Source organism: Rattus norvegicus, chromosome 18 (assembly GCF_021556685.1).
Source record: "Rattus norvegicus strain SHRSP/BbbUtx chromosome 18, alternate assembly SHRSP_T2T, whole genome shotgun sequence".
NCBI lineage: Eukaryota > Metazoa > Chordata > Mammalia > Rodentia > Muridae > Rattus > Rattus norvegicus.
This window is the reverse complement of record NC_141551.1, coordinates 71,777,846-71,797,265: the sequence shown is the minus strand read 5'-3', so window position 1 is coordinate 71,797,265 and position 19,420 is coordinate 71,777,846. Positions and strand designations below refer to the sequence as shown.

At 51.6% G+C, this 19,420-nt stretch overlaps 1 protein-coding gene across 4 annotated transcripts in view; it reads right to left on the bottom strand.

The window, feature by feature from the left end:
* Window positions 1-3,994: 3,994 nt before the first annotated feature.
* Zbtb7c (zinc finger and BTB domain containing 7C) overlaps window positions 3,995-19,420 on the bottom strand; it is a 323,617-nt gene continuing 308,191 nt past the window's right edge. For all 4 annotated transcript variants that reach the window (NM_001127375.1, XM_087593463.1, XM_087593462.1 and 1 more), the window contains 2 exon segments: window positions 3,995-6,376; window positions 13,203-14,426. In NM_001127375.1, coding sequence (NP_001120847.1) covers window positions 5,725-6,376; window positions 13,203-14,410 — 1,860 coding nt within the window. In that variant the 5' untranslated portion in view covers window positions 14,411-14,426 and the 3' untranslated portion in view covers window positions 3,995-5,724.

The following is a 19,420-nucleotide window of genomic DNA, read 5'->3' as shown; positions in this document are numbered from 1 at the left end:
CAGAGTGTCTGCATGTGGGTGTGTAGTGTGTATGAGTGCATATGCATGGGGGCTGGGTTTTTGGGAGAGACTGGCTGTTGTTAAAATGAACAGTTGTCAGGTTTTTGATGATGATGATGGTGGTGGTGGTGGTGGTGCTGATTGATATTTTTTTCTTTCTTTTTTTTTTTTTTTCCAGAGCTGGGGACCGAACCCAGGGCCTTGCGCTTGTTAGGCAAGCGCTCTACCACTGAGCTAAATCCCCAACCCGATTGATTTTTTTGATGTCCTGTTTTGGCCAGAACTGTTTTGAGTTAATTTTTTGGTTTAGATCAGTGGGCACTCTGGCTTCTGGCAGCCTCGGCCCCAGGGTATGGGAACGAGGAAAAGGAGTATGAAGCCCTCCCATCCCTGTATGGAAATTGGGTTGTTGACTTGTCTTTGCCATCCTCTGAGCGCTAGAAGGACCCAAAAAACTCCCTTAGTTTTCACCTGTGAGCACTAGCAGCTCCGTCAAGAACCGGCAGAGGGAGCTAGAGAGCTATGCTGGCGTCTGTGCCTCCAGCCCTCTCCACCTCTGCTGGCTCAGCAGGGAGGGGCCTGGAGCAGAGGGGAGGAGAACATGGGGACTAGGAGTGGGGTCTTAGTGATCGCCAAACTTCACTGCAGAACTGTCCCAGAATATCCCTGCTTCCACTGCTCAGCGAGCAATGGGTGCAAACTGTCTGTAGAATCTCCGGCCACACGCCTGGCCAAGGAACACGTGACTGCGAAGCCTTCGACTCAGCTCTTGCATTCTCTATGAAGCTCCATCTTTACCTGATCCCTACTTGGCCCCCAGTGTGCCCCTACCTGCTCTGCGGCGAGCTGAGAGGCCCACAGGGAGGACAGCAGGCAAAAGGGAAGGAGAGGATAATGAAAGCCCTGGCGACAGACATCTGGAAACTGAGGTGATAGCACACGGGCCCCCCTCTCCTTGCCACTCACTTTTCTCCAGCCCCAACCTGGCCACCAGTAGAGCGGAGGGATGTCCCAGCAGCTCTGGACCAAGGTAGCTTTGTGACATTGTCCCTGTGTTTCTTTTGCATGTATACGGCTGTCCTTCCTGAGTCATAGCTCACAAACCAGACGGAAGAGACGGAAGGGAAATTGATGCTTTCTCCTCCCCTGGTGAATTCTCCAACTCCAGCCCCCCTGAAATGCTTGTTACCAGGTTCAGAGCAGCGTGCTCCTCATGTGTGGCCTCGTGCCTCTCAGGGTAAGGTCAATGTTAGAAAGTTAACTTCTTTTTAGACCTCTGGTCTCTTTCCTACTGGCTCAAGCTGGCCAAATGCTTGGCTAAGCCCTCCTCCATCCATCACAGCCCTACTGGCTTTTCCGGTTGAAGGTGAGCACTCCTTCGTTTCTCAGAGGCCTCCTCCTGCTCTCTTCCTTCCCTAAAGGCCTAGGTGGCTAGCCCTCTGGTACTTTCAGGCCTGAAGGGGCAGCCTGAGCCTGCTAGGGCTCTGTGCGATTCTCATATGGTCAGGCTAGATTTTACTTCCAGGAGGAAGTCACGGAGCAATCAGAGGTTTGCTGGGCTCTAATCCCTGTTCCTTCTCCATCATGATTTATGCCCCTTTGTAGACAACGACTCTACCCAATAGGACCAAACAATCCCAGAATGCCTAAATTCCTGGGAACATGTAGTCTATGCTCTTACCCTCCCTCCCAGTTCTCCCAACACTACTTGGTAGCCAAGAGCCATTATGATGTCACTAGGAGATGTGAAGAAGTAAGCCATTTGGCAAAGAGTCTGGACATTATTTATGCTCAGATAAATATATGCATGTGGGGCTGGAGAGATGGCTCAGTGGTTAAGAGCACTGACTGCTCTTCCAGAGGTCCTGAGTTCAATTCCCAGCAACCACATGGTGGCTCACAACCATCTGTAAAGAGATCTGATGTCCTCTTCTGGTGTGCATGAAGACAGCTAAGTGTAGTTACATATAATAAATAAATAAATCTTTAAGTAAACACACACACATGTATCAGGGTGCAGAGGTGTGACCTGTAAACAACACTGGGTGACTTCAGAGACCCTCTGCCCTTACAGGAAGGGTGTGTCAGGCCAGCTCTTTTGCTTTCTGTCTCCTATCAAGAAGGCTGGATTGGGTCCCCTGATGAGGCTATTCAGGCAGAGAACCTAGGAACGTTCTTTATTCAAGAGTTCTGAAGGGGAGAACCAGAGTGGGAGGATGATTAGTCTGAGAACACACAGCTCAGAGAAGACAGGAGTTCAAATCCTGGACTGGATTTTACCCTGACTGGATTCTTTCCCCTGTGCTGGGAATTGACACATAGAAAGGGAGGGCCTATCATATCCACAAAGGAATGAGGGGTGGCTCTGGGTTAACCTTCAGTTTGTCCACAGTGCAGCACAACAACTTTACTGCAAGAATCTGAGCTCTGGGTCTGCCGTCTGCACGGGGGAGACCTCATTCAGCGATAAGTGTATTTCCTTCTCTCCAACAGGATCAGAGTCTCTGGTTAGAAGAGGCTTGGGTGAAAGGAGGAGGAAGAAGAGGGGGGAAGGAAGGGGAGGAGGAGGGGGAGGAGAAAGAGGAGGAAGGAGAGGAGGAGGAGGAGAGGGAGGAGGAAGAGGAGGGAGGAAGAGGAAGAGAGGGAGGAGGAGAGGGAGGAGGAGGGGGAGGAAGAGAGGGAGGAGGGGGAAGAGGAAGAGGAGGAGAGGGAGGAGGAAGAGGAGAGGGAAGAGGAAGAAGAGGAGGAGGGGGAGGAGGAAGAAGAGGAGGAGTCTGGCTCTTCAGCAGTCGTGGGATGGCAGCAAGGCTGACTGGAGGCTACTGGGCCCTAGCCATGGAACTGGCAAGACCAGATGTACTGCCCAGTCAGCATCCTCAGGACTGTCCTTGTCACACATACCAGGCTGTGTGTGCACATGCTGTGTGCACATGAGATACAGTGAAGAATTGAGGTCTGGCCTTCCTCCCCACCCCAGCCCCTGAAATGAGAATGGAAAGGGGAAAGCCAGTCTGAACCATGGCAGTAGACAAACAGAGCTCATTCTTGCTCAAAGCAATTCAGGTGTGAGGGCTGAGGCAAGAGGGTGATGAGTTCAAGGCTAGCCTGGATTATACAGTGAGTCCCTGCCTCAAAAAGCAAAACTAAATCTCCCACGATCCTTCAAGCAATTAGAGTCAAAGGTCTTGGACTGGAGGGATAGTTTAACCATGAGTCCAGAGGACCCACTTTGATTCTGAACACCCACACGGCAGCTCACAACCATTTTTAACTCTAGTGCCCTACTCTGGCCTCCTTGAGCACCAGGCATACACATGGTACACAGACACGGATGTGGGCAAAACCCGTAGACATAAAATGATGATGATGATGGTGGTGGTGGTGGTGATGATGATGATAAGAATTAGAGTCAAAGGTTTGTGTTTTGTAAAAGTGTCTTTGACATGAAAATTGCTGTGCCCAGAGGTGTCAACCGTAAGCAAGGGACTTCCATCTCGGGGCTCGTTGTTGTCCCGTGAGCTTCTAGAAGTCACACAGAAGGCCACTCTCAATATCATTTAATCAAGTCAGTTAATATTGTTTAATAAATAGGCCAGAAAATTATCTGAGCATTTCTGGGCAGGATGCAGCGTGCGACCAAAGTTATGGAAGATTGTCCCTTGAATCACTAAGGCAAACTTCATTGTGTGTCTTTTTTTTTTTTTACATAGAGGCGTCACATAAAAAGTTTTATAAATAGAAAAAATTCCAAAGGTCTCCCACAGACAGACAGGGAAGTCAGGAACATAAAACAAAACAAAACAATAACAACAACAATAATAATAAAAAGCCCACAGCTGCCCTCCCCCACCAGATCCACTTGTTTCAAGTGCTTCATCCTACTCGGCATCTTTGGATATTTTACAATATACAATTCCAAACGGCAGCCCAGAAAAAAACAAAAAAACAAAAAAAAAAAAAACCCCAAAACAGACGACAAAAAGAACTAGCCAAGTCATCTGAAAAAGTGAGTTTATAAGAAGTCATTACCTTTACAAAATAAAAACAGAAACCTGACACCACTGCCCTCCCCTGGGTCCCTCTGTTGGTTCTGAGTCTGGTTCAGCTACGGCCACTTGGCTGCTGGGGCAAAGTGTGCATATTGGTAACTGTCTGAACTGCAGACAGGAATTTAAGAGGCAGCTGCCCAGCAGGTGACTGATGAGGACGGGGCATCTGAGGAAAATCCTCCCTGATGGACTGGCACTGGCAGGCAGGGATTCTCTTGGGAGCTTCAGGAGGGATAGAGTCTGCTGCCTTCTCTGACCTTTTTATGTTTGTGTTTGTACATGAAGAAGCCAAGACAACAGATATAGGAAGAGGTGAGTCTCTTGTACCTACCGCTTGGGGGGTCTGGGACTCCAGGCCTAGGCCTTCCGAGCAGGTGGATTCTCCTTCCTGGGATCTCAAGAAACCAATGCAAACTCAAGAACCCATGGGCCAGCAAAGTTGTTTTGAGTGTGGCTTGCTACACAGCCCATCACAACCCAAGGGACTCCACCTCTTTGCACGGGAACCTTTTGGTCAAATGTGGAAAGGGAGCTCACGGGCTCAAACACAGTAGAAGGGTGTCACCAGCAAAGCCCAGGTCTGGAGAACCCTGAACTCAAGGAGCAGGGTTGACTAGGATGACTAGGTTCTGTGACATTTGCAGGGTTGGGAGGAGGCAGGCAGGCAGTGGCTGTTAGAAGCTGGCCCCATCCCTCAGTGTTAGCTAAAGGAGCCTGAACACTGAGGGCATGTGGGGTGAACCAATGCTCTTGCGTTTCTACGGGGTGTCTAGATATGGCAGTGGCTTGCCAGAAGTGAGGCAGAATTTGGGGTTCCTGGAGCTACCTATGGGTATTGAAAGCCACGAAGCCCTACCCAGCCCTCTCTCTCATTCCTCGTTCCCTGTCTTGTCCTGCCATGTGTCTTACTCCAGTAAGATAGTCTCCCCAGTAACTCTGGGGATGCTAAACTTCTACCTTCCAAGGAACTCTTGTCAGCTCAGAGTGGAACAGGTGTGAATATGTATGGAAATGGGGGGAGGGGAATGTAAGTTACCACCCCCTTTCACAGCAGGGTGACTCTGAGGCACAGAAAGTTGACCCACCTAAGGTCACAGGTCAAGCCAATATAAAATGGGCTCACTCTATGCTGGAAGCCTTTCTGCTCAGTAGGGATGGTTTTTCCCCATGGCCCAAAAGCACTGCTCAATTGGATCCGGGACCTCTGAGCTGGAACCTGACTCTGAAAGCCGAGGTGGGAGTGATTTCCCCCATAGGGTAGTATGGCTGAAGCAAGGTGCCTGGCCAGGACACAGTCCTCAGGCTAGCTCCTCCCAGCCAGCCTCCTGGCAGAGGGCTCCCTCCTCACAGCCCCATACCGCAGCAGCAACGTGCTCCTGGCACCAGCGCAGAGCCTTCTGAGACTTGGCACCCTGCATATTTCTATGTGAGCCAGAGGCAGCCAGGTGGGGGGTTTCTAATCCCTCAGGGAAGAGGTGTCCAGCTCAGACACCAGCAAAAGGGAGATGCTGCCCTCAAAGGCCAGGAAAATTGCATCTCAGCTAAAATGTAATTTTTTTTTCTCCATTATCCCTTTGTGTTTGCAAACTAGAAAGTTCAGGTCCACTGGGTGGGGCAGGGCGGGCCTTAGAGGGACTTAAGACAGGGTTTGGGACTAGAGTGGACCAGGGCCAGCCTAGTTGTTGGCTTCAGACATGGAGGCCACATGGTTGAGGCCGGTGAGACCAGGGAGGCCAGCCAAGCCTGCCGCCCAGGGGTCAGGCAGTGGGAAGTAGGGCCGAGTGGCGGCTACGTTCTCAGCCAGTGCCAGGGCCAGGAGGCCGCCGGCGTTCCTCTCGGCCTCGAGCTGCGCGCGTCCGAATAGCTTCATCTGCGTCTCCTCGAACTGACGTTCCAGCTCCTGCAGGCTCAGGGTGCCCTTGGGTGATGCCAGGAAGTGCTTAGCAGGGCTGGGGCCCGGGAGGCACACGGCTGTGCCGCCCAGGTGGCCACCCACGTCGCCCAGCGCGGGTGGCATCACGAAGGCCGCTTTGTCGGCTGAGGGGCCACCCGGCCCAAAGAGCAGGCTGGCTGCCCTCCAGGCAGCAGGCTTGCGACCACGCCGGGGTCGCGCCATGCGGCAGCTCTGCCTCTTGATGTGGCGGTGCAGGTGGTCGGAGCGCGTGAAGCTCTTGTAGCAGAACTCACACTGGTAGGGCCGCACGCCCGTGTGGATGCGCATGTGGTTCTTGAGGTCGTAGTTGTGCACAAACTTGGCGTTGCAGTGAATGCACAAGTAGGGCCGCTCCCCCGTGTGCTTCCGCATGTGGATCTTCAGTTTGTCCTGCCTGCAACACAGAAGCCAGGATTTAGTCCCCGTGTGGAACACTGGCGCCCACACTTCACACTCTTACCCACTTCAGAACCGGCTTCTTGTATCCATGGTGCCAGCCCGTGAGGAGGGGGTCATCCTAAAACCGACCTTCAACTTCTGCCCACATGTCTGCCTCACCTCAGGGTTAAAGCAGGAAGGAACAGTGCCCTGAAAGATATCCCACAACTCCTTGTACACACAGGTTCGAGATGACACTCTCCTACTGATTACTAGGGGCCCATCTCACACTCTGGATGGCAGTCTCGGAGAGAGAGCTCAGCACTCTGGTCTTAGCCCTGTATTGATGAAGGGACTTCCAAAGCAGGATGCCCTTTGATCTCTGGTCTTCCCCATCCTCCATCCCCAGTCCCATACCTGTCCCTGTTCTCGGCACTTGTCGTCCAGAGACTCCAGAGGCTCGGCACACGGTGCTGAGAGCTCCTCTGGTGTGGTGGTGGTTTCTTACCCAAGCCCTGGGCTCTGCTCTTTGCAGACATTTCAGGGCTTATGAGAGCCAGGTGCAGTAAGAATTGCAGTCTGATCTTGGGCAGAGCTCTGGAGTTAGAGGCAATATTTAGAGACAGAGCAAGGTGGGGTGGGGCTCCAGCTGCAGCCCCCACCCACCACTTGCTGGGTGACAAGTTAGGTCAACTGTCTAGACAAAGCTAGAGGTAGAGGCAGACATCATGCCAGTTGTCTAGGGTCACAAGAGACCCAGGGCTTGCTTGAGGGTGGTCCTGAAAGATCTTCTGATTTTGTTGTCTAAAGACTGGGCACCCAGGACACCCTTCTGCCTGGTTGGGGCTTGCGACTTGGGCTGTGTAGCATATCTTCCAGGGATCACTCTTCAGCTTTTCCCAAATGGCTAGAGGCCAGAGCACCGAGTACTGTCTCCACCACCTCCTTGCAGGTGGGGCTTGGGCGGTGCCTCTGTTGTAATTACAGGTTGGACTTTGAGGTCAGAGCAGATGTAGAGTCCAGGCGTCCTCCCTAAAATGTCCAGATTTAAATCACTCTCAATATAACCCTGGATGGCAGGGTGTTTTCTGGCCACTAGAGGTCGCTCGGGATCTCATTTAGAAAATAGTTTTCCTGGGTTGATGCAAGAAGGAAAAAAAGGGAGTCCTTGTGGGTGCTGTCAGATACATGTATGCATGCCCCTCCTGTGTGCAGAGTCCCCCTCCTCCCTGTGCTCCCCGGGGCTCTCAGAGCCTGGGCGGTGGGGAATGGGACCAGCAGCAGAAGCGGAAGAGGAAGGGCATGAGGTGCACCTCGTTTCTTCCCACCAGACTTTCCTCCTTTCTACAACCTCCAGCGACCCTTGCCTGCCACTGGCTGTGGCTTCCCAGTCCCCAGCAGCTAGGCACAGTGGCCTTTGCTATCTAGGTGACTGTTGAGCATGAAGGGGACACAAGGAGAACCTGGCTAGGGGGTCTCTCCTGAGACACTTTCGACCTGAACATTCCTTTTCAAGGCAGGTCACCTGAGGGGCAAAGAGGGAGTGACAATAGAAAGTGAGGCTTAGCATGCTCAAGGTCCCGGGTTCAATTCTCAGCACTGGGGGAAAGAACCCAAATCTAAACTCAAGCCCGAATCAGACAATATGAGTCAGCAACTCTTCCGGGTTGGTCATCTCATACCTATTTGCACAACTCCCTCAGTCAGGGGACAAGGCCCTCATCTGCATGCTAAACTGGCAAGGGAGGACACCTGTTTAGAGGTGGCATAGGCGTGCTGTTTCCAAACAAGGGCCTCGTGTGTCCACACAGAACTGCTCTGTAACGGTAGGAGCTATGGGACACAGGAGGCAGTAAGCGCACGTGCGAACACAGAGATCCTGGTGGGTGAGAGAAGGGACACACGGTAAGGGACAGCCTGCAAGGCAGCCATCACAAAGCTCACGAGGGCCCGTCTATCCTTCCTGATCTCTCGGTAACCTATTCAAGACCAACCCCTGCAGGCACCGAGGGCAGAGACAAGCAAGCTCATAGCTCCCTCACCACGGCTATCTGAATGGACTCTGGGAACTGGAAGACACCTTAGGAGCACTTGCTTCATGACCTCAAGTGACACCATGGGAACCGATGCCTGGAGATGGCAGGTGGCTGGGTAAAGACACACAGCTGGGCAGAGGCAGAAGTTGGTCCAACTCTAGGCCTCTTGGTGACCACCTGGTGCTCATTTCAAAAGGCCATGACCCACAGCAAGCTGAGGAGCCCAGTGGTCATTCCTTTGATGGCTGACTGGTGACAAGCAATGACAGTTGAGAACTTCTCAGTCTGTGGGAACATATTTATATATATATATATATATATATATATATATGTTTACATTTTGTGTATGTGTGTTTATGTTCGTGCACATATACATGCACACACATTCATGTATGCCTGAATGATCATTCCAGTGCATTAGAGTGTGCACGTGGGGGGCCAGAGGACACCCTTTATGGGGTCAGTTCTTTCCTTCCACTACATGGATGCCGAGAATTAAACTCAATTCTTCAGGCTTGGCTTTGGTGGCAAGTGCCTCTCCCCACTGTGCTGCTTTGTCACCAAGAAGACGAGCATGGGACCTACCCTCCCTCACTGGCTCTGCTATCCCCGCCTCTTATCTCATTTTCCTGCGTTGGAGACCCAGCCTTGTTAGGACACCATCTCCTTCCAGCCCAGAGGGAGGCCCATGCCAAGAGAGAGTGACTGGGGTCTTATGAGCTCATTCTAGTGAAAGACAAGGTCAGGGCCTGAGCTCCAGGCTCTGAGAGGCCCTCAGTCAGTCTGAAGTCAGCCGCCACTGTCCACCCAGACTTCCTGTGGTTTGATGGTCCGATGTGACTCTTCCTGCCACCAAAGCTGATGACATCTCCTGAGCTTATCAAGGTTCTCAGAGCTGTTGGGAGGGGTCACTAGGAAGAAAGGAAGAAAGCTAGGGTAGGCCTTGGTGGTGCCCGGGAGAGAGGTTCAGCATCCAGCTGACAGTGTTGCTGGACAAAGTCAGGACTATTTGTGAGGGATTCTGCAGAAAATGGTGGTGTCGTAGCTCTTGGGGAGCCAGTGCTGCCTAACCTTTGCCTTGGTGGCGTGTCCTCCAAGGGACTCTGTTGTCTGTAGGAAAGCAGCTTCCTACTTTGCCTCCCTTCTTGCTCTCTGCGATGGAGACACATCTGAATGAAGAGGCCCGGGGCAGCCTGAGGAACTCAAGGGAAACACCCTGTAGCTCTGCTCTCTAGATCTCCTGGACCAAAGGCAGGAAGAGGCATAGGGCAGGGCCTCATGGCTTGTGACCAAGTATGCAATGGAAGGGGAAGGAGGGGACTCTGGTTCTTCTGGTAGCATTGGCTGTCGTTGGGGAAACTGTCAGAGGTCAGCTGCAGGGTGAGGTCAGGTGACATCCACCAAGTCAGCGGAGCCTCTACCCATCTTCCCTCCATTTCTGGGCTCATCTGAAGTATCCTCTCTCTAGAGCCTTTGAAGTCCTTCCCTTTGGCCCCCAGAATCTGGTAACCGAGAGTGGGGCCAGGTGAAACTGAGAGCTGGCAAGGAGGACTAGGGAACAGCAAGGTGTGAGAAGTCCCTCCTCTTGGAGACCCATAGACTGGTCCCCAAGGCTGCAGATAGGACCTGAGGGTGGCAGGGATTCTGCTTGGAGAATTCTACCTTGGGCAGTAGCATAAGAGTCAAAAGGAATGATGTCCCTATGAGGTGTCACATCTAGACAACATGACTCGGACCCCATTACCACAGAAGAAGGGCTTCTAACATCTGAAGGCTGAGGTAAACCAAAGCCCTAAGTTCTGCCGGGGGCTGAGGAGGGAGACAAGGCCCTGTTGGCCCAGGAGCTTAGCTATAGAAATGAAGGACTGAGCCCACAGCCTTTCAGCCTTTTTGGGCTTTCAGTGCCTTAGCTTGAAGGGAGTCTGGGAATTCCAGGTCTGGAGGCAGCCATCCTGCTGAAGAGCCTACACATGTGTGTGTGTGTGGGGGGGGCACAATCGATGGTGGCCGAGGAGCTCAGCCCCCCAAGCACATCCTCAGGAAAAGGGTGTAGGGGAGCTTGCTTCTGAGAGGATCACAGGGAAGCCTCTGTCAGGTCAAGGTTGGGGCTTTGGATGGACAGCTCTTAGCTGCATAGAAGAGGATTCTTTCAGGGTAGCCCCGGGGAGGGCAGTAGGCAAAGGACCAGTGGTTCTGAAGAATGTGGAGGGGAGAGATCAGTCCACAGGGAGAAAAAGTCCCTGACAGGAGGGAGTCTGGATTCCAGCAGAATCTCCCCTGCAGTTTCTGCCCCTGACCTTGGAGAGCAGCTCCTAAAGCCTGTCTGATCTTGTTCCGAAGGGTCAGGGGAGTGGGACGCAAGAGAGTGGGGTGAGATAGGGGCAGGAATGCAGTTGCTAGAGACAGGACTAGAGCCCAGATGGTGGTCATCTTGTAAAGGAAGAAGAGGAGGAGAAAGAGGAGGGGGGGAGGAGGAGGAAGAAGAGGAGGGAGGGGAGGAGGAGGGAGGAGGAGGAGTGACCCTGGGCAGGCAGGGTGGAACCTGATAGCCAGAGACTCTCCAGGACTGAGGTGACCTGCAGGGATAGGGGTACAGTACGCAGAGTCCACACGAAGTGGCCTTCAGGAATTTGTTGGGAGGAAACACAGTGGACTTTCATTCTTCTATACAAAACAGCATTGTTTTCTGGACACAGGGATCTTCCCTGGAGAGTGCTCTAGTGTCTGGAGTAGCAAAAGTCTGTTTGCAGGGACTACGCAAGTTTCAGATTTTGCCTAGGAAAGGCAGGGCCTATAGACTGCACTGAACACTCAGAAGGCTGGCTTGGGGAGATCAGAGGGAGGGGCAGGAAGGAAGGGAGAAGGGGGCTTGGGCTTCTATGAGCTCAATGTGGGATCCCCTGCAGGTCTCTTCCACCTATCCTGTGACCTGTGGGCAGAGGCATAGAAAACCAGCTAGAGGCGAATGCAACTTGTGGAGCCTCCCTCCGGGCTGTGAACACGGGACTGAGCATCCTCACGTTCGCTTCCGTGCGGCATCTGAAGTCCGCACTTGTCATGTCTACCACACAGAGGATCCCCTAGCACAAGCTCCAAGAACTTCTTAGGCCCCCATCATCCCAGGCATCTGTCAGCTGTGCAGATTCCCCCGCCCCAGCGAGGACCTGCTGATCCTAAACTGCCCTGGGCCTGTTTACCCCTTCAAGGGGCTGCAGTGCATGGAGATCTGCTACAAGAACAGAAAACAAATGGATGTGGGTCCTGCCTGGAGGAGCTTTCAAGAAGAAACTAGAATCTTGCCTGGGAGAATGGATGGGGAGAGGGGAGGGTGGCTCTGGGAATAGGAAGAGACCAGAGGAGACTTTTCACGGTTTGCATCTCATTCTCAAAACCTTTTGAGAGAAACATGCGAATTGGCATGGGAAGCTTGTTCCCTAGGTCATTCTGCCCGAGGTCAGGCACAAGAAGTTAGGACTGGGGTGTCAGCACTGCACTACACATTTGGTCTGTGTCTTTCCCTTGGGACGGGCCCCCCAGGCAAGAGCAAAGATTCTGTTGAAGATGAATGAAGCAAGCGCTCTTGGGCTTAGCCTTCCTTCGGACTCCGGCTCGCCCCCTGTCATTCCCTGCTTTAGCTAAGCCTCACCTAGGTATTTGCAGGCCAGTTAGTTCTGTGGAACCAACTGAATTGGGGAGAAGGGAGGACTGGAGTTAGGGACAGCATAAGTCAACAGAGTTCAGTGTGTTGGGATGTTATCAGGGACATTCATCCTCCTCCAGGGGGAGGAGGAGAACCTGGGAACAGGAATACACTGACCCTGAAGCCAGCACCTCAGGGCTGCTATAAAGTTCTACCAAGAGGAAGGGCACAAAACCACAGTGAGATTATCCCTCCAAGCCGCCTGGAACTATCCAGGACAGATTCTATTTGTGGTTTCCATCCCAGAAGTAGCTTGGAAACCCCCAGTGTCACCGTCCTTCAGAGCGGTCACCAGACTGCCTGCTGAGCCACTGAACAACTTCTGAAGCCCCTCGGCTACTTCAAATAGCGTTTCCTGCCACCCACAGACAGCAGCCCTTGTCACCCTTGTCAACGAGGGTTCATTTGGAAAGGCACAGTCACTAGGTTGACATGGTACATGATTCAAAAACTGAATCCATCTAGGGAGGCCAAAGCGTTACGCTTACCTATCAACAAATCAGAGCAATAAAATTCCAAGAAATGCTGTCAGAGTGAATAGGTCTGTTAAGGCAAGTTCTTTGAAGTCCACAGTGTCAGTGGAAAGGAACCTAGATCAGTAAGCCATGGCTGCGGGACAGGCTTGGCCCACATCAGACACACTGAAACTATGTGAGGATGCTCCTTAGAACTTCCACTGTGAAACCTAACCTAGCTGTGAAGACCTACCTTACCCAGGGACACCAATGATACCAACAGGTCAGATTAAAACAAAACAAAACAAAACCAACAAACAAAAAAACCCCAAAACAACAACAACGAGGACAACAACCACAACAAACAAAGCCTTTGAAAGTGCCCAGCAGTGATGGTTGTGACCCCATATCCTCCCGCCCGTCCGTTGACTTTGATTACAAAAGCCAGAAAAACAGTTTAGTTCCTAAAAGGGCATTGAAGTCATTGCACCAATTAATGCTTAGCATCCCTCCAAGCAATGAGCGAGCACAATGTATGATCTCTCTCCATACTCAGTCCCACGCCCCACGCCCCGCCCCACGCCCCATGTTCCACGTCCCACGCCTCTGGCCCTGGCCCCTCCCTCGCCATCTTTCCCGGCACCTGCGCACCTGGTGAAGCGGACCTCGCAGATGCTGCACATGTACGGCTTCTCTCCGGTGTGGGTCCTCATGTGCCGGGGCAGCTTCCCAGCCCCCATGATGACCTTGTGGCAGATGGGGCACTGCTGAGAGGCCTTGGGCTTCAGCTTGCGCTCCTCCACCAGCGGCCAGGGTGGGAAGAGGCTCCCCAGGTGGGTGGCACTCAGGAAGTTGAGATAGGCACCATAGTCATTCTCTGCCTTGATGGGGCCCAGCGGCCCACCAGGCAGGTCAGGAAACATGTCCTTGAAGAAGTCGCTAGAGAAGGGAGGGGGTGGGGGTGGGGCCAGCTCCTCTTTCTCCTCCTCCTTGATCTTTCTGTCCTTGATGACTAGATCCAGTGGCCCACTGTCCATGGGCTGTTCAGGCAGCTGGGCAAAGGCACCAAAGTCACCTGGCCAGAGGTGCGGGAAGAATTCTGGGGCAAATGGAGATAAGGAGGGTCTCCTGTCAGGGATGCTGGCCTTGGGGTACAAGTTCTCCCTCAGCAGAGATTCAATGGAGAAGTCCCGGATCACTCCCAGGTGGCCAGGGCTTTCGGGCTGGAAGGAGTCGGGGAAGTCCCTGGGTGTGTCAGAATAGTCCTTCTCTGTGAGACAGTCTGTCTTGGAGGGGCTCTGGGGGCAGTTGATGTCCTGGGGGTCAGGCAAGTTTTCCTGGTCAGCAAAGTCCTCAGTGTCATCCTCCTCCTCCTCCTCTTCCTCTTCCTCTTCCTCCTCATCATCTTCATCATCATCGTCTTCATCGTCGTCCTCCTCCTCCTTGTCATCCTCCTCACCGACGTTGCCGCCAGGCTCCATGATCTCCAGGCACACATTCACAATGCACTGGATCTCCAGCATCCTGGCAGCGTTGAGGATGTGCTTGACATTGGAGGCAGTGATGGTGAGTGTGGAGGTGTAGGCAAACTCCAGGATGGCAGCCAGAGCTTCGGGCTGGACAAAGTCAATCTCATAGACGTAGGGCTGGCTGGCCAGGTTACCGGCCGTGAAGAGCTTCTTGAAGTATTTGCTGCAGGCCGCCAGCACCGAGCGGTGTGTCCGGTACTCTTGCTCCTGGACCACCAGCAGAACGTCGCACAGCAGCCCCGCATGCCGCTGCTCGTTGAGGCTGCATAGCACCTCACTGCTGTGGTTAGGGAAAGGGATGCCGATGAGCTCATCAATGTCATTGGCCATGTTCTCAGCCAGAGCCCTGCAGGGACACACAGAAAGGGAGATCAGTTAATGAGTACAGGGGGCTGGGGGCTTATTGCCTTACCTGTGGGTCACAGCCCACCTCAAGCAGGGCTTTCCCCTGTGCCTTAAGACTCTAGGAGTTAGCACCTCACCAGGCAGTGAGCACCAGCTGTGTGGGAAAAGCAACCTAGACCTCTTGACTCGGAGAATTCTGCTTTGGTAACATGGCCTCGGGGGTGGCATCCTGCTCTCTTATGGGGACTCCTGGTGAGTCTGCTTGAGAGATGCTCACAAACCCCCAGGTGCTGACGCCATCTCACATTTTGCACAAGCTACCAGGAAGCCGAGGCCCACTTTCTGTGAGTGACCAGAGGCATGGGGGCATACGGTTTATCTCCTGACCTTGCTTCTGGCTTCATGGTGCCTGATGGAGTGTCTTTCGTGTCTCTCATCTGCAGGTCAGCAATTCCTAAACTTAAAAACCCCTAGCGTTCTACACGTGTACACATAAGCGGTTTCCTTCGTAAGCAGACCCTTAAAGTCGGTATAGACGCGAGTACTCTGTGGATCACTTTCTCAGGTCTGGCTGGTTAATCTCACAGCTCTTTAAACCCCGAAAGAGACAGAGACTGAGGCTTCTAGGCAACATGGATGGTCTCTGACTTACAGTGACTTGATCTAGGACTTTTGACTTCATGGTAGTGTAAAGGCACTCATTTGGTCATCCCCTGTATCCTCTTTCAGTGCAGCAAGTCCACAGACGATAAGACGCTTGGTGTTTTTATTAAGTCAGTGTGTATACAATGATTTTGCATGGCTGTAGGCTAGTGTAGATGCTTTGAGCATTTCGGAGGCAGGCTTTGGCAGAAGGTCAGGCATAATAAATACATCTTTAAATCTTAAAATTATAATAATAATAATAATTATTATTATTATTATTATTGTGTTTGTGAGCATAGGCCACAGGGTGGAGGTCTGAGGACGGCCATGTTGTCTTCCTTTCTACCTTTATGTAGTTCCAGGGATCAAACTCAAGGCTAAAATGAAAAGAGTGACCACCCCAAAAGCAGATAAGGCTGGGGAGAAAATGAATTGCTTCCACACTGTGAGGGAGGCGGAATGGTTGGCCCTCTCTGAAGAGCACCACAAGCATTTTTAAGGAGCTAGCTACTCAACGACCACCCGATCCAGCCCTTTAAAGCTCAACGCGTAGCTGGCACATATGTGGTAAGACTCTGGTAAGACTGTCCTCATTAGTGCTGACATTACTCTTGTGTAGGTTTTTCCATTGTAATATAGTGTTCCAAGGGGATCTGGGAAGGCTCGGGTTGATAGCTGACCTCTGAAGGATGTCATGAAAGACACTGTTGTTTCAACATTGCTTTGTTGGGTCAGAAGGAGGCCATGTTGGAAGGATGTTCAAGCCACACTATAAAAAGGGTCATATGGCAAGGGACTGAGGCTTCCTGACCACAACCCTGCCACTTGACAGCTGTATAAGTGACCCAGCTCGAGAGTGGCCCTTCCAGTCCCCCATCAGAACTTCTATCATGGCAGCCCAGGTGACATTTTGACTGCACACAGCCACCCAAGAGACAGAACCAGAGCCACTGCCGAAGCCCTGACCCATAGAAGATGCAAAACAATAAGCACTCGCTCTCACCTTAGCCTCTCCATCTCAGAGTTCGCCACATCAAAGTAGACAGCTGAAAGAGGACCACTGATTGGTTTATGGATGTTATAGTCTGGGACTTGTTTTCTGACATTTTCTGGTAGATAGCAACTGTATGTGTTAGTGTTAAGAAGTCCACACGAGGGGTTGGGGATTTTGCTCAGTGGTAGAGCACTTGCCTAGCAAGCACAAGGCCTTGGGTTTGGTCCCCAGCTCCGAAAAAAAGAAAAGAAAAGAAAAAAAAAAGAAGTCCACACGAAGAATGAATTTATTGGGAAACCAACAACTTGTTCTCATTCCCACAAAGCCATCCTGTGAGTAACTGGGTCCTGAGCCTTGGAGATGAAGAGCCCTTGCCCTCTAAGTGAAAGCCAAGGTTGGTGGAATGCCGGAGACTGAGTGTTCACAGGGAGCCACGGTTTACTAGTGACTTATGCTATTAAATGTAGTGATGGTGGGAAATACTTCTCAGGTTCCCAGTATTCCAGAACACAGTCTTGCAATTCTTTCATATGTACTTGAAAAATACTTATACCGTCTGGGTCTAGGCATTGATTATTGTTCAATGTTTACATTTTTGTTTTGTTTTGGGGCAGTGTTAAGAATTAAACCAGGATCTGGGACGTACTGTGTGAGCACTCTATCACTGAGCTACATTTCTGGCCCTATAAAGTGTCCTATATTCATATTAATATCGTGTATGATCAATAGGTAAATATATGATAAGATACATGTAAACATCACCCAAAGTAACTGGAGGTTTATCACTTTCTCATACAGCCCTATTAATTCTTGCCTTATCTATTTGAAGACTATCGTTTGGTCATACAAATTCATCTGTTCGTGTGGGGAACGCCCTCCTCTGCCTTCTTAGAGGAGCCAGAGCCTGTGACTGGGTGTGGTGTTGTGTCTCACTGTGCAGTGAGAGATCTAAGCCCTCAGCTGGGATACTGAGTGGCTGCTGAGATTGTAGAGCAATGTCTCCTTTGGGATCTAGAATCATGACGATACAGCTGTGGCTACATGGCTTTAGAGGCCTCTTCACTTCTCATTGTGTCATTGGATGACCATAAGGTCTGGTAACAGGTGTGACCATTAACAACCTTGGGGAGGGGTTAACAGGCTGGGGGCCTTGGCACCCCTTGTTCCACTGGCTATGTCTTTCAGCGTTTTGGTTCATGGTCTTGTTCCATTTCCTGGAGGAAGGGATGGACTCATGGTACCTCAGGGCTATTTCTCTAGACAGAAGACTAACCTCAGGGTGTGGGCTGAGTGGGGAGCACTGTGCTCAGGAGACAGGCAGAGGCCCTTTCATTGTCTCTTTGGGAAGAGACACTTATGTTCTGGGTGAAGTTCCCGTGCTTTGGTGAGCTAGTGTACAGTAGTGTCCCAGAGGGGAAGCCATGTTCCTCCCCCACTTCCTTACCCAAGCTTTGCAGTCCTTCCCTCCATTTTCCTCACCCAAGCCAAAGCCAAGAATAACACAGAGGGGAAACACACATACGTGCATGCAGATGCTCAACGGCAAGCAGAAGCTGGATGAGAACTGTAAGCTTCCAGTGGGAAGAAAATAGCAAAGTAGATTTGGGATAAAGGACACAGGAGAGAGTGGGAGACGGGTCAGGTATGGAGGAAGAGGTAATTAGGTATGATTAGCATTCTAGAGCGTGCCAGGCCTAACCTAGCCGGTCCTTGTTCTCCGCCACAGTGGGAGTTTCTAGAATCCAGATGGACCCAAGTAACAGATATCCAACCATCAAATGAGTCTTTCCTCTCTCAGAGAGAACTGTGCTTCTCAGTTGGCCTCCAAGAGGCCAAAGGCACCTATCCCTGGTAGCCAACACTGACAGCCACATTAACCACTGCTGTCATTTACCAAGTGTCTGTCACACCTGAGTCATCACGCAGTTAATCCTTTCTCAACTGCACAACTGTTGAAAGCATGTGTTCTTAGCTTCATTCACAATGCTCAGATAAAGGAGCAGCTATGTAGAGGCTGAGAGATGAACCCAAGGCCACACAGACGGCAAGTGTCTGCATGATATGAGCCCAGTTGTGTTGCAAGCAAATGCCTTTGCCAGGCAGAAGCCCTGCCATGTCTAGTTTGGGGACAGAGAAATCTGAACTTTTCTCTCTGAAGGATGACTGTCTCTTACTCAAGGATTTGAGGCCATCATGAGGGATGTGTATCACATGATTGAGACCCACACTTGTACATAACTAATGGGGTAGGTGGCTCAGAGCCCTGTGAAAGGAGAGGTGCAGACAGAAAGGTATGAGGCCCTGTGGGTACTCGATCAGACGTCTTTCTAGGAGCACGGCCTTATCTGAGCAGTGGGGGATATATGGGGGCTTATGGGACCCCACAATAACCCACCTCATTTGAATCTGGAAGGTTTTGGATTTCTATTAACCTCGATCTTGGGGGTTCTCAGCCAGCTTGTCCTTAGAGGCACCCAACAGCAGGAGCTTATCTGCTCAGGGTTCATGGCTGACAGTCTCTGGAACTTCTCCCCCTGGAGTGCTCTCCTACACACAGAGGCTGTGTCTCATACAATGGTTGTGAGGACCCAGGGATGCAAGCCTGCTTTCTGGAACACTGTTGGCCAGTGTGAGCAGAGAGGAATCCACAAAGGACAGCTGCCCCCAAACAGGAGTCTTGGGCAGATGGGACTGGCCCAGGAGTCAATCTTTATGAAGGCCTATGTTCTTAAGGCATCTTCCCACAAAACCTTCTGAGAACAGTCTCTCTGATCTCCTATGCCATCCCTGGCATGCACCAGGCCTCTTAACCTATTTCTTGACTCAGGGACCCCCTAATCCAATAAGGCAGGCAGGGTTTGGAAGAGCATGTCCATTTTACAGATCAGGAAAGTAAGGTACACAGGGGAGCCTGTGCCCAGGAGCATGTGGCAACTTAGTATCCAAGAGACCTAGAAGTGCGGTGCGTTAATGCCTAAGCCTGTCCAACTTCTGTTAGTCTGCACTGCCCTTGACTTGTACAGGACCACCTGGCTAACAGAGGACACTTTCTGGGCAGATTTTACTCACCTCTGATCCCCTAGTCTTGGAAATGGGGAATTGAATGTGTAGATGGTATAAGGGGACAAGCTGTCCTAGGGCAGCAGGTACACTGAGGTCTTGTTCCTAAGATGACTTGGTGTAGGGCAGACTCTGTCTTTTCTATGTCTGTGTCACTCTAAGGACACCATCAGCCGTGACTGGGTAGATGCTACACGCAGAGATCAGCTCAGCATGGTGTGGGGTAGGATTCAAGAGCTCCCCACCCCTCGTCGAGGAGCTATGGGAGGAAATGGCTTGGGCAGCGGAAGAGAGTC